Source organism: Stigmatopora argus, chromosome 21 (assembly GCF_051989625.1).
Source record: "Stigmatopora argus isolate UIUO_Sarg chromosome 21, RoL_Sarg_1.0, whole genome shotgun sequence".
NCBI classification, from domain to species: Eukaryota; Metazoa; Chordata; class Actinopteri; order Syngnathiformes; family Syngnathidae; genus Stigmatopora; species Stigmatopora argus.
In genome coordinates this window covers 5253203-5267229 of record NC_135407.1, presented here as the reverse complement: position 1 = coordinate 5267229, position 14027 = coordinate 5253203, and the positions used below count along the sequence as shown (strand labels likewise).

The window sequence follows — 14027 nt, the reverse complement described above, 5'->3', positions numbered from 1 at the left end:
ATTTTTTTTACCAATAATGCGTGTGGTGTCACTTTTTTGGGCAACGCAGCAAGCGTTGCTCGTGCCTGTGGTTTTGTGCCAGCGTTTCACCAAGAAACGCATTCTAGAGAAGAGAACACACAAAAAAAACAATCTGAGCAAAAAGTCCATTCATGTTTTTTTTCGTGCACTGCCTGACCTGGAAAGGGCGATGGAGACGCGCACGGCCGAGCGGAAGCGCGTCAGCCCCCTCCCGCGCTGGCCCCGGGGTCCGCCGCCCGGGCCATCCGGGGGCCGTCCTCCCATGCGGGACAGCAGCGCCAGAGTAGCTTCCTCGCACTCTTGGAAGCCGCCTAAGAGCAGCAGCAGGTACTTCTTCTGGTAGACCAGAGCCTTCCGGAAACTCTCGGAGCGCAGGTATCGACCGTACATTCTCTGCGCGGGCGCGAAAGTCCAAACTAACGACACAGTCCACCAGAAATGTCTTCTAGCGTGTGTGGTTTTAATGGTCTGACCTTCAGCAAGGCGTTGTCCGCCTCCGGTCCGGTTATCTCCCTCAGCATGTCGCTCCTCATCTCCCCTTTGAGTCGGGCCACCTGAGCGAGGGCCTGATCCAAAGCTTTCTCCAAACTGACTTTCTCCTGACTCCAGGCCTCTTTTTCCCGAGAGAGCAGCGCCACGTCCGACCCGGACGCTTCTTTCCGTCCGCCGGACTGGAATTTTAAAGCGGAGATGGACGTTTTGTCAATCCAAAATGAATAATTGGCGGCGTCGTGGTCCCCCTTACCGTGTCGCCGGCGTGCCGACAGCAGCGGAGTTGTTCCTCGAGGCGCAGCGAGTGGTTCCTCAGGTCGTTCTTCTCCTCCGTCAAGCGGCCCACAAAACCCGTGAGCTCGGCGTTCTGACGGAGGAGACGCTCGGTCAGGGAGGAGCCCGTAGAGGAACCTCCCGCCAAGAGGATGGCACTCTGATTGGAAGGGCAACAAAGGAAAAGTGGAAAATTGTTCCTCCAGGGCTACCGGAGTGCATTGTGGGCAGTCGCGCTAACCTCGGCGTTGGAAGGGAGGCCCGGAGATTGCTGCAGCATGCTGATGACATCATCAACGTTGGACCGGAGCAGCGACAGCTCATCCTCGGTGATTTGGGCCGCGCCGTCGCACGCCACGCCGTGGATCTTGGAGGCCAGGAGGTGCAGCTTCCCCAAGACGGCGTCTGCCGTGCGCCAAGGCCCGTGGTGGTGTTGGTGCGTGCGCGGTGTCCCCCGTCCGCCGCTGCCGTCCCGAGCGGAGCTCTCCTCCAGTTTTTTATCCTCCTGCAGCTTCCTCCGGCGGGATTCCTCAGTCGCCAGCTGGTTCCGTGTCTCCGACAGCCGGGATTCCACCCTCTCCAGCCTGGCTTGGACATCTAGCAAAGCCTCGTGGCTCTGCTTGGATTCCAGGCCCACTTGGTTCAACTGTTGGTCTTTTCTCAGAACCTCTAACTTCACGGCCTCTATTTCGCCAAGGAGATCCAAGACCTGGGGGGAAAAATGTACAGTAATCCCTCGCGTCGTCACTTATCGCGAATTCACCACTTTGCGATTTTTTTCCCGCTATTAATTGTTTTTTTTAAGTTCATAAAAATGTGAAAATCCACACTGAAACTCGTAAGCGGGAGCCACTTGCTACTAGGACTCAGCACTAGATTATCGCGGCCACATCTGGTCTACATTATCCGCGATATTGGAGGGATTACTGGATTTGAATTTTTCACTTGCCTGCGCTTGCTTGTCATCCAACTCGTTATGAAGTTCTTCAAGAAGGTCCTCTTGCTGGCTGGCTGAGCCTCCACCTAGACGCAGCTCCTTTGCCGTGCCCAGAGCAGACCTCATCTCCTGGGATTTGGATTGCTCGGTCTCCAGTTGAACTTGGAGCTCCCGGAGACGCCTTTGGAGGCCGAGTTTCTCCTTCTCGGCTTGTTGACACAGACGGGCCGATTCGTGCCTTTCCTGCTCTAAGGCGGCCGTCAGTTGTTCTGCTTGGCTCTTTTGCTCCTGCAAAGCCAGGTTCAAGTCCTTGGAAACAAAGTCAAAGTCAAAACCGGTTGCGACGGCTTTTGGGTAGCGGAGATCTCACCTCCAATTGTTCCAGAGCATTTTCCTCACTCCTTCCCGCACGACAGCGCTCCTTCTCCACGGTCCACTGAAGTTCGCGACCCTTGCGGCTTTCCTCCAACAGCTGCTCGTTCAGCACGTCCACTTCTGAAGCCTTTTGTGATACTTCAGCCCTAAAAACAAAACAAACTGGTGTACACCTTGCAACAAAATATTAATTAGTTGAATTCTTAGCAGATCATGGTATGGTTTACAACAGTTTTACGTGGTTGTACGTTATGGCTTATGTTATTATTTGAAACGAGCAGTAAAATTACTGCATTTCCAGTATTTATGAAAAATTAAGCGGTTTGAAAATTGAGAAATCTAAAGCACATTGCACTATTGACTTTAATGTTATGCGGACCAAATGACTGTGTCCTTAAGATGGCCGACCAGTGATGACGTCTACATCCATTGGTGCACGGAATGCGCAAGACATCTAGTCTCATATATGATATCTTTGGTTCATTCCATTGAAAAAAAAAAAGTGACGCATAGGCACTTTTTCTTGTGTTTCCACCATTTTAACCTTAGCGTGTCGAGTTCCTTGAGGTGCTTGTGTTGCGATATGAGCGTGGTCTCCAGCTCCAACTTGGTCTGGGACAATTCTCCTTTCAGCTCTTCCAACAGCAACCTGTCGGTGCGGCCCGCGCCATCGGCGTCGCCGCCCCCTCGCTGCTCCTTGGCGGCGGGTCGTGCTCCTGAAAGAGGAAATCAAACAGCGCTTTCTTTTCACGTGGTTCTAATTTAGTCACACGTTGAGTCGTAGCTTTTTGGGGGGGCAACCACCTCCTCACCTTGATGAAGGTGCTCCAGCTGAACCCGGAGATGATAGATCTCAGCCATCAGGCTGGAGCGGTCTGCGGCGTGGAGGGAACTCATGGCCTCTTTGTGTTGAGCATCCTGCACACGGAGCAAGAAAAACAACAAATCACGGCAATAAAACACGTCTGAGATATCATCTTGATCACCTGCTCGGCAAGCTTGAGCTCCAACTGGTTAAGGTGTATGACGGCGTCGCTGGTGTCCACCAGTTCCAACTGGCCGTAGAGGGTGCTCTTGAGCACGCCGCGTTCCCTCACAAACACTTGGCGCACCGCTTCCAAGAGTTCTGCGCGCCAGTCCGCAGAATCGCCGGACATCTAGCGTAACACAAATAGCAGAGTCACCATTGACTCGTGCCTTGGAAACAGGAATACTTTCCCCCCAAAAAACAAACCTGTTTAGTCTGCATGTGAGCAATGAGCCCTTTGAGCGATTCCACAGTAGAAAGCAAAGCGTCCCTCTGCTTAAGCCACACGTTTGACGTGCCGTCCGGGTCGCCATCCGAAACGGGAAGGTCCGACAACGACAGGACTTGCATGCCCTCCTGGTGGACTTCGCGCAGTAACGACTGCACGGAGGAACCACTTAGCGTCACAGTGGAAGCTCACAATTGAAGTTTTATGCAATAATCAAGACCTTGATCCTGTCGGGTAATACTGAATCATCAGCATCTCTTCCAGCACCTTCGGGCGTCACCCTAAACTCCTGCTGAAGCCCACCGGGAAGATCGCATCCGGTTCTCTGGCTGTAGTCCGAACTGCTGTCTGCGTCAAGGACAAAAAACAAACACGTTAGCAATACATTATTCCTCATCGTGGTAAAGATTGACCTTACCACTGGTGTAGCCATCTTTGAACAGTGACTGGTGTCGATCTTGCCTCGATAAGGGTACCTAAAAAATAATTTTATCAGAATTTCCGCAAATATTGTTGCCACTTGGCAACGGGACGCTTCCGTCTGAAAATGGCGGGGACGCGTATCGCCGTCCATGGCCCGGATCCGTCACCGAGCTCACCTCGGAGACGCGCAGCTTGTCAATAACAACTTTAAGTGTTTTGCACTCCTCTTCCAGGTTGTGCACGTCACGGCGCAGCGCGTCGCTCTCCGATATGTGCCGTGCCTCCATGTCCAAGATCTCGGCCGCGTGAAGCTCCCGCATCTGGACCACCTTCTCCCGGAACTCGCCCACGACGTCCAGGAGGTCTTCGTCGGCGGCCGTCTGCGTGGTGGCGTCGGAGGCGGCCGGCTCGGGACTTGCGGAGGGTGTGACGGCCTTCCGCGAAAGGGGCGTGGTCTTTTCTTTGCTCACTTTGGGGAGAGGCAGTTTGCCGCTCGCTTTCCTCTTGGTTTGAGAAGAGGAGGAGAAAGGCTGAGGGGACGCGACGGGAGAAGGAGACGCCGAGGATGAGCGCACCGCCTTTGCGGCAGCTGCTCGCGCCTCGCGGAGCTCGACTTTGAGCTTCTCGTTGTGGGATTTGGAATTTCTCAGTTCTTCTTTGGTGGTGTCGGCAAACTTCTTGAGCTCCTGAAGTTCTTTTTTCAGCTTGGAAACGCCACCTTCATCAAGTCCCTGCTCCTCATTATTGGATTTGGCGCTCTGTAGTTGAAGAGTGGAGTCCACATTTTTCTGGAGCTCTTGGAGTTCCACTTTGAGATCTAAAATGGTGACCTCACGGGATTGGATCTCCTCCTGGAGCTTCTCATTGTGGGATTTGTAACTTTCCAGTTCTTCTTTGGTGGACTCCATTGTCTTTTGGGATTCTTGGAGCTCCTGTTTTAATTTAGTAATAGAAAGCTCATGTACCTGAAGATCCTCCTGAAGCTTTTCATTGCGCGATTTGTAACTCATCAGTTCTTGAGTAGAATCCACCATCTTAATGACCTCTTGGAGATTCTCTTTGAGTTTCGAAATAGAGATGTCGCGAGCTTCAACTTCCTCCTGGAGCTTCTCATTGAAGGACTTATAATTGTTGAGTTCTTCTTTGGTGGAGTCCATATTCTTTTGTCCTTCCTGAAGTTCTCCTTTAAGCTTCAATATGGATTCCTCGCATACCTGGACGTCCAGTTTTAGTTTCTCATTGTGTGATTTGTAGCTGCTTAATTGTTCATCGGTGGAGTCTACGTTCTTCTGGATCTTCTCTTGAAGCTCGGAAATAGTGTTCTTTTGTTGCTGGATCTCCTCGTCGAGCTTCTCATTGTGGGATTTGTAGCTGCTTAATTGTTCATCGGTGGAGTCTACGTTCTTCTGGATCTTCTCTTGAAGCTCGGAGATAGTGGTCTTTTGTTGCTGGATCTCCTCGTCGAGCTTCTCATTGTGGGATTTGTAGCTGCTTAATTGTTCATTGTTCGAGTCCACATTCTTCTGGAGCTCCCCTTCGATCTTGGAAATAGTGACCTTTTGTTGCTGGATCTCCTCGTTGAGCTTCTCATTGCGGGATTTGTAACAGTCGAGTTCTTCTTTGGTGGTGTCCATGTTACGTTGAACCTCCCGAAGATCTTCTTCCAATCGACTATTAGAATTTTCAGTAACTCTCACGTCCTCCTGGAGCTTCACAATGTGGGATTTGTAACTGTTGAGTTCTTTGGTGGATGTATCATCGTTTTCTCTCGCCGCCTGGACCTCCTCTTTCAGCTCGGAAATAGAAACCTCTCGTAGCTGGATGTCTTCCTGTAGCTTCTCATTGTGTGATTTGTAGCTGCTAACTTCTTCTCTTGTGACATCCATGTTCTTTTGGACCTCTCGGAGCTGGTCTTGAAGTTTAGAAATAGAGAGTTCTTGCTTTTTAATGTCATCATTGAGCCTCTCATTTTGGGATTTGTAGCTGTCCACTTGGTCTTTGCTGGCGTCCGCATTGCTTTGGACCTCTTGGAGGTCCTGAAGAAGGCGTATCCTCTCGGCATTGTTCTCTTCAGCTTTGACCTGGAGATGAACACGCATTAGAATATTCATTCTAGGCTTTAAAAAAAATAGTATCCTTTGTACTTACGTGTAAGAGATCTTCTTTAAGAGCAGCAATGGTCAATTCCCGCTCCTTAAAACAAAAACAATATTTTTACACGAATCACACCATGAAGAGCTTCCACCTCTGTCAGCGAATGCTTAATCCATACCTGAAGGAGGTCCTGCAGCTTCTCCAAGGTTTCCTTGCAGGAGCTCAGATCTTCTTTAGCCACCATCGCTTCCTTCTGGGTCTTGGCCAGCTCTTCTCGGAGTACCTGCGTCTCCTTGGCTCCTTCAGAAGATGCCTGAGAAGGCACGCGGGAGAATTAGCAGTCTGCTACCTTTATGAGCGTAGGTTGAAAAGCAGATAAAGGCCAAGGAAACCTTTTCAAGCTGCTCCTTAAGTCTGTCTACTGTTTCCGTTTTGTCCTAGGAGAAAGAAAGGTGTCACCAAAAGATAGCTTTGGATTTTAGAGTGCTTACTTTGAGTTGCTCCCTGAGGTGGTGGCATTGCTCTTCGTGGTGGTCCAGCTGCGTTTTGGCAGCCAGGGATTCCTCTTTAGCCTGTTGAAGTTCTGACAGGAGAGCTTGGTGGGCCTGCTTTAAAGAAAGAGAAGGTTTGTTTGGGCGCAAATGTTTGACGAGTCCCCTTTTAAACTATTTTACCTTCAGATCTTCCGTCATCGTCGGATGCGTGCCGACCACCAGTCTCATAAGATCCACGAGTGCCACCAGTCTCCTCTCGTACTCCGCCAACTCCTCCTTGGATCTCGAGAGGAGCTGCTTGCGGAGCTTGTCGTTCCTTTCGATGCCGTCTAAACTGGTCTCCAGTTCGCCAAGCTTCTGGTTCAGTTGGCTCACCTTGTCACCTGAATGGTCTTTGGACATCTGCTTCTGGAGGGCTTCCAGCGTGACCTGGCTGACCACCTCCGAGGCAACCTTCTCCCGTACTTGGGTGTCTTTCTCGTTTTCCAGCTCCCGGATGCGTACTTGGAGCTCGTCCACGTTGCACGCGGCGCTCTTCTCCAGAGCTTTGACTTGGGCCTGGGCCACCAAAAAGCTGGCCGTTCTCTGTCTTAGACTCTCCGCGAGTTCCTCAGAGTTCTCGCCGCTCTCCTTCGAGCGTCGGTGGATCTCCAGCAGCTCGGCGTGTTCCAGTTTCAGGGCGCTGAACTCGGCGGTGACCGTGTCCATCCTCTGCTTCATCTCATCGTATTGCTCTCCCGCGTGGGCCTCCACGTCCTCCTTGCGCTCCATGTGGACCAACTCCTGCTGAAGTTTCTCGATGACAGAGTTCAGCTGCTCCAGTTCCTCCTCGCTGTTCCGTTTGAGCCGTTCCTGCTCGCTTTTGAAGCACTCCACCTGCGACTCCAGGTCATTTATCAGCGCGTCCCGTCGATCGATTCCCTGAAAAATGAGCGGGACATCGTAAGTCATCGTAGAAAAAATAAATGTCACCACCTCCTTTAGAGTAAAAACGAGTTAGGACATTGAGTTAGATGATAACAGAGGTGGGCGCAAAACTAAAAAGTCGTCCACGTTGAGCGGGAGGCACGGAGACGATTATTTGATGCCGACCCTCCCGGTCAAAACGGAATGCACGTCTTATCGCCGTCAATGGCAGCTAATGGGTTAATCATGCTAACTTGGCAAGGCGTTTGAATTTCAGTTGACCCCACCTCTGTGTTACAAATGAGCCAAAACACAGAAACTCCAAAAAAAATTGGAACGAGGCACCACAAAACGAGGACATGAATTTACTTACCAAGACAAACACAACACCAAAAAAATGGATGTCACCAAAAATATGAACACACCACACACGACCATGGAGCTATGCGCACAAGCAATAGATGTATTTGTGGTTTCTATTCCTGGCGTGCATAGACATGGCTCGTTACCTTGTTGCCAGATGCTTTCTCCAAGTGTTGGAGCTTAGAGTTCTGTTCATTAAGAAGTGCTATAGCCCTGTCCTTCTCCTCCATCACCTTCAAAAGTCAAGAGATTATAACGTGATGGAATGAACATGTCACAAAAATAGAGTTGTCCCAGTGACTAAACGCATACGTTTCCGTAGTGATCTGGCAGACATGGAAACGGCTCACATTTCTATTCTAGTCTAGTATTGTTTGTTGACTATCACAGTGCTTACCAACCTTAATTTAGACATACATTTGGTGGTAGGGCAAAATCATAGCACAAAAAGTATCGTATACTTCAAATAAATGGACTTTAAAAGTACACAAACCAGAATCTTTAAAGTGAAAACACACTGCAACCTTTGTGTTGACAGCAAGATAGTCTGAGTGACGAGATACATTTTCCGTCCAACTTTGATTAATTTCTTGGCAAACATCCCATTCAGATCTGTCATTAGCCTAAACTATGCTAGCTTGTACTGTCAGTGATTTGAAATATTTTTGAAAAGTCCCAAGGCAATACCATACAGCTTGTATTTTATTTAAATGTCAAGTAATGGGCCGCAAAAATATGATCCCGCAAGCCAAAATTGTGAGCCCTGATTGGATAAGGTACCAAGCACTTACACGTCACTTTAGCATCGCTTAAAAATACCCTGATGAAAAAGGAGATTTGAAAGTGTGAGGCATGTCCATGGCAGCTCCTTCAATGCATTTTTGACCAACCATTAAACAAATGAGTTCATCTGGGCACAGTGGTTGTCTCAATGTAAAGTACGCAAATGTGATAGATGTTAGCAGGTTACCTGAAGCATGCTCTCCCTGGTCTCCAAGAACTGCTGCTGGCTGCAGATCTCCTTGCGCTGGATCTCCAGCTGCATGTGGAGCTGCTGCACCTCCTCGCTCTTGTTCTCCAGCTCCTCTCGGAACTGCTCCAGCTGCTCCTCTAGATGAGAGATCTGAAGGAGACGGCGCCGCGGTGAGGCAAAGTCGAGTGAGAGGAACGGGGAACGCTACCTCTTTCTCTTTGCGTTCCAGGGCTTCTCTTTCCGTGTGCAACTGAGCCTCCAAGTTGGAGTGTTTGGCTTCTGTGATTGATGCGTGACGCCGATTCTCTTCATCCTTTCACAGACACAAAAACAATGAAATGTCAGACAGTTCCAGGAACAAATACCTATTCTTTTTTTAGGCAAAAGAATAATAAATAGTACATTCATTGCAAACGCTTTAAACTTGATTGCCCCATTGTGGTTGAAAACTCAACTCCAAAACTGAAGTTTTGGACGTCGGCACTGCGAGGCATGTGTACTAACCACTTAACCACCGTGCCGACAAAGTACTGCATGCTCTTCCGGTTGATTTACAAATACTACTAGGCGGCATTAGGACCCCTTAGACCACAGGTGTCAAAGTGCCGGCCCGGGGGCCAAATCTGGCCCGCCGCATCATTTTGTGCGGCCCGAGAAAGTAAATCTTGAGTGCCGACTTTCTGTTTTAGGATCAAATTCAAATAATTATAGATGTACATTACATTTCCTGATTTCCCCCTTTATAAAATCAATCATTGCAATTTTTTTAATACATTTTTTTCTTTTGTGGTTTTAGTTCAAAAAGCATTTTGTAAAACCTAAAAATAAATATACAAATATTTTCCACTTATAAAAAACATTAAAAGACATTTCCATTACTAAGAAAAAAAAAGCTTAAATAAACATTGTTTTAGATCTATAAAAACTGACTATTTAGGGCTTTTGATCAAGTTCTTTTAATCCAATTTAGAAAAATCAAAAAAAATCTAGATATTAGATATAAAATGACATAAAATGGCATTGACGTTAATGTGGCCCGCGAACCAACCCGAGTTTGACACCCTTGCCTTAGACATTGTTATCTGGCTTTGCGCAGCCCCTCCCTCTTCTCCATCTCTCCCTCCCGCAGCCACCAACCAGCAGGCGGCTAAATACGAGCCATCCTCCCGCCGCACTCCCGCCCTCGCCGTTTCCCCGTATCCCCTCACCTTCTCCAGGGACTCGGCACTGGCCAGCAGGGCCTGCTCCAGCTCTCGCACGCGGCTCTCCAGCTTGTCAATCTCCTGGTCGCGCTCGGACTGCTCGCGACGCAGCTGCTCGGAGCCCAGCAGCAGCTCGCTGCAGCGGTCCGCCTTCTCCTTCAACTGGGAGCTCAGCTGTTCCACCTGTTTGGCGCAAGGGAGAGCAAAGGGGAGGAATTGAATAGATTTGCCCCAAGGAAACCGATGGCTACGTGGCGTAGCCGGCACACGCGGCTAGCTCGGAAGTCGGTTGATCCACCTGAGAAAGGAAGGAGGGAGGCGTGGGAGAAGACAAGTGCAGGGGGGAGAGAGAAAGCGAGATTTCATTCAAGGGTGACAAAACACAGGGTTGTTAAACGGGGGAAGGGCGGTGGGTCGCAGGATCCATCTGAAGGAGGTGAAGGAAGAAGAGCATGTTGAGGGCTGGATAGGAAGACGCGCTAAAAATATGCACATATCTACAGGAAACAAGGGGACGGGCTGGTCAGACTGAAGGCACTACGGCGAGGGTGGGCAAACTTTTTTGCTAAAGGGACAAATTCAAATTTGGACAAAGAAGCGGACGGATATATTATTCCTTAACTCCTTATTTTTTCCAAAATGCATTCATGAATTCACAAATTCTACATCTGCAATTCACAATTCAGTCAAATGTTCGCATATTTTAACAATAGTATGATTTATTTGACTATTTATTACCATAAAAGCAAATAATTAAAATGGAACAATTTTGGAGTAATACATTTGGGATGATTGAAAATGAACAAATATTTGTTCTAATTTAAATCATTTTAAAAATACAATAAAATACCAACTCTTTGACATGCAGAAATGTAATATTGTTTAACTTTGAAAATATATTCTTCCTCTATTTGCAATACTATGGATGAAATACATCAACTTATTTACTGCCAGCCAGGTCCAGAATATGTATAGTATTTAGAGAGCATCCGCTGTGGTGGTTTAGTAAATTAATTTGGTCAAAAACTATCAACAAAGCCTTTTTTTGCCCACCCCTGCACAAAACGCTCTCCAGAGGTTTGGGGGGAGACATCTAGCGACAAGAAGCAGTACCTTTAAGAACACTCCGTCCACCTGCAAAGACCAGGGAGAGAGAAGGCGGGAGGAGCGTGAAGGTGCACAGACCGCCAAGGCAAAAAAAAGGAGAAAGGTGAGCCAGTGAGGGGAAGCAAAGCAAAGCAAAGCAAAGCCCACAAAAAAAGCAAGACGTCACTTGGCTCTCAGCCTGTGAGTTGGAAGCACAATTATTGTTAGAAAAGATGACCAAATCATTCAATGCAAGGCATTTAAGTTCCAAACAAAATTGTTGAAGTTTAACCCATTGAAAGTCAGGATGCTTAAAGCACCAAACAACACACTAGTGACTGTTACACATTAACTCACTTGTTAATGAGTTGATGAGGAGTTGTGATCTATTGTGTAGTTCAATTCAATGAGTAACCTTTGTTTTGAGATTCAATCTAATCTCGCCCGTTTACACTCAATGTCTATTAATGACTGCAATGTGACAAGTGAAAATCATTCATTACATTTTGGCACTCCTCTAGCAGGTCAACAACTTTGGTGTCATGTTCATTGAAGCAGAGGTAAAAGTATGGCCTCTATTGTTGCTTTGTGCAGTGTCGTTCGTATATGTGAAAGAGAGCTTCCCGACTTCTCTTGTTACCTGTTGGCTTCTTTGCTCTGAGCCGCTGGGAAGCTTCTGCGGGTTCTTTAGCTGTCGCTCTAGTTCCTGGATCTCATTTTGGAAGACGTCGCGCTCGTGTTCCCGGTCGACGGCTTGCTCCTAAAAACGAGTCCAGACCCCCAGTTTAAATGGCGGCTTGGCTCAATCCAAGTGCTTTGCCGCCTTCCGCGTTTGAAGCTTACGTCGAGGAAGCGCCTGTTCTTATCCAGCTGCTTCTCCAGAGCCTGGATCTGCTGCTGAAGGTCCCCGGTCTCGGTCTTGCCGGCCTGCTCCAGCTCGATCACCCGGTTGACCTGCTCCTCCAGCTCGGCTTCCAGCACCTTCATCTGTTTCAGCAAGTCTGCGCTCTCCTTCTCGGCCTGACGCTGCACCTCTACCTTCTCCTTCATTAGCTTCTCAGTCTCTTCCAGCAGATCTAAAGGCAAACAGTGTTGTCACAGCCTGCACAGTATTTCACAATATTTTTAGTTTTTCCTCTAAGCCATTTTGGTCACGAGTGGGATGCACGGCCTATCCAATATTGACAATTCAGTTACTTTCAATGGTTTATTGAGGAGCCAGTTGTTATGGTCATCCGTTGACTCTTCCGACATCCCACTCCGTTTCCCAAAATTAACCCTTCGCACCAACACGACGCCCATTCTGCCGTCACCAAGGAACAACCCATCGTGGTTAACCCACCAAAATGAAAAGCCCCGCCCCCTTGCAGGATTAGCAGTGAGTTAGAACAAAAGTGTGTGAGTGATCGACTGTTACATTGCATTATCCATGCCCAGGAAGAATTGACAGGGAAAAGTGGGAGGATTGCACTCATACCAAAGGCGCAAATTCCTCAATAATGCAAAATACGGATTGAAAAAGATGCTTTCATTCCATCATGCTAAAAGCAGAGCTAACACCCAATCCGGGATGTTAAAGAATTGCAGGACATTATTCATGACAGGTTAAAGGTTAGTTATTGGAAGACCAATAGCAAGCACAAGCCTTGTCGGGGAATGGCAGAGGTGGGAGTAATTCACATATTTGCCAGTAATTAATGAAGTCTTACAATTTTATCAAAGAATATGATCATGAAAACCAAAGAAGTAATGCCTCCATCATTTAAAAAAAGATCCAAAGAAAACCAATGGCACACTTCCTTGTACAGCAAAACAAATCTAAACAGACTACTTGTCCGTTCATGTAATTCAACCTTGAATGACATCAAGTCTAATTTTAGCGGAGCAAATCCAAGTCATAAAATGGAGTCAAGTCCCCCACCTCTGTGTAACGCTGCCGTATTAGTGTGATCGGTTAATTGAACAATTTCAAGGAACGTAAAAGAGAGAGAGAGCGGGTAAGCCATGCTCAAAGTGGACACACCTGCTTCAGGTGCTGCAACCATTGCAGCTTCAACTAGGCCTACAGGAGAATAAGAAAGCACAAGAGTTCAACATGCTCTGTTTTTTGGTCTCCTCAACGGGAACACCGTCAGAAGAAAAGGGTTTCGTCATTCAGGAGCTTGGTAAGTAAAAGCATCAAAGGAGGGTGTTTCTTAAACTTGCCTGTGTTTGTACATGCGTAGAATATTTGTTGGCCCTTATATGCTAACAGGATACCTTTACCATAACAAGAGCGGTTAAGGCAAGTTAATAAACCTTTCTTTCAAGTCTACACATGATAGAAAAGTCTGTTCTTATCAACATGATGAACACTTGGTTTGGGATATAGAAAAGTCCTCATTCAATAAGCAATGTCAACTTATGTTATAGTTTTTTTGTATACGTACAAAGTTCACGGGGCCCGGCGGTTCCTCGCATGGCGTCTTGTTGCCGGGATACCAGCTCGCGCTCCTCCTGCATTTGAAGCCTCTCCTGCTCCAGTTCCTGCAGTCGGCTTGCCGTAACCTGCATCAGACGACGGACAATAAATTCATGTTAACCACGGCTACAGAACGATTTGAGCCCGCCCACACACAACTTTTAATCCCATACACGTAATGGTTTAGTTGACGAGACATTTTAGTGTCATTCCAAATGGGGCTTTGTGATCTACCTGCAAGTCCTGCTCCAAATTAAGCTGAAGCTCCTCCTTCTGACGTAACTGCTCCTCCAGGGCAGCCCGTTCACCCGTGTAGCCATCAATCACACCTAAGCGAGACCAGACAGTTAAATCGGTGCATTTCAAACTTGAATTATTTTAAGCACAGAGGAGTCCAGACAAGATGAAAACAAAAAAAACCCAATGTAAACAGCAAGCACAAACGCATTCCCGCTGCATAAATGAGTAACACGCAAGTGAGCACATCTGACCCATTTTGCATGACATGTAGAACGGGACCGAATTGCAGCTACAAAGAAATGCTTCATAACAGGTCAGCAAGCATTTTACTGTGGGATGCCATTCGGGGTTGGGGATACGGAGCCCAAAGAGCTCTTTGCGCGCACAATAGCCGATATGTGTCAAACGGAACCATAATGGCTGCCCGTGTT

At 47.8% G+C, this 14027-nt stretch overlaps 1 protein-coding gene across 1 annotated transcript in view; it reads right to left on the bottom strand.

Annotated features, from left to right (window-relative positions):
• The window catches only part of akap9 (A kinase (PRKA) anchor protein 9), a 29340-nt gene that overhangs the window by 853 nt on the left and 14460 nt on the right, over positions 1 to 14027 (bottom strand). The window contains exons 18-45 of the mRNA XM_077589977.1: positions 13591 to 13685; positions 13325 to 13442; positions 12919 to 12957; positions 11739 to 11971; positions 11536 to 11655; positions 9816 to 9992; positions 8816 to 8920; positions 8605 to 8757; positions 7781 to 7867; positions 6546 to 7286; positions 6363 to 6476; positions 6264 to 6308; positions 6050 to 6184; positions 5926 to 5970; positions 3954 to 5858; positions 3773 to 3830; positions 3575 to 3702; positions 3333 to 3506; positions 3085 to 3255; positions 2911 to 3016; positions 2643 to 2814; positions 2094 to 2244; positions 1736 to 2032; positions 1028 to 1495; positions 767 to 946; positions 495 to 692; positions 179 to 414; positions 12 to 103 (exon numbers count right to left, since the gene is read on the bottom strand). Coding sequence (XP_077446103.1) covers positions 12 to 103; positions 179 to 414; positions 495 to 692; positions 767 to 946; positions 1028 to 1495; positions 1736 to 2032; positions 2094 to 2244; positions 2643 to 2814; positions 2911 to 3016; positions 3085 to 3255; positions 3333 to 3506; positions 3575 to 3702; positions 3773 to 3830; positions 3954 to 5858; positions 5926 to 5970; positions 6050 to 6184; positions 6264 to 6308; positions 6363 to 6476; positions 6546 to 7286; positions 7781 to 7867; positions 8605 to 8757; positions 8816 to 8920; positions 9816 to 9992; positions 11536 to 11655; positions 11739 to 11971; positions 12919 to 12957; positions 13325 to 13442; positions 13591 to 13685 — 6543 coding nt within the window. The remainder of the gene's footprint in view (positions 1 to 11; positions 104 to 178; positions 415 to 494; positions 693 to 766; positions 947 to 1027; positions 1496 to 1735; positions 2033 to 2093; positions 2245 to 2642; positions 2815 to 2910; positions 3017 to 3084; positions 3256 to 3332; positions 3507 to 3574; positions 3703 to 3772; positions 3831 to 3953; positions 5859 to 5925; positions 5971 to 6049; positions 6185 to 6263; positions 6309 to 6362; positions 6477 to 6545; positions 7287 to 7780; positions 7868 to 8604; positions 8758 to 8815; positions 8921 to 9815; positions 9993 to 11535; positions 11656 to 11738; positions 11972 to 12918; positions 12958 to 13324; positions 13443 to 13590; positions 13686 to 14027) is intronic.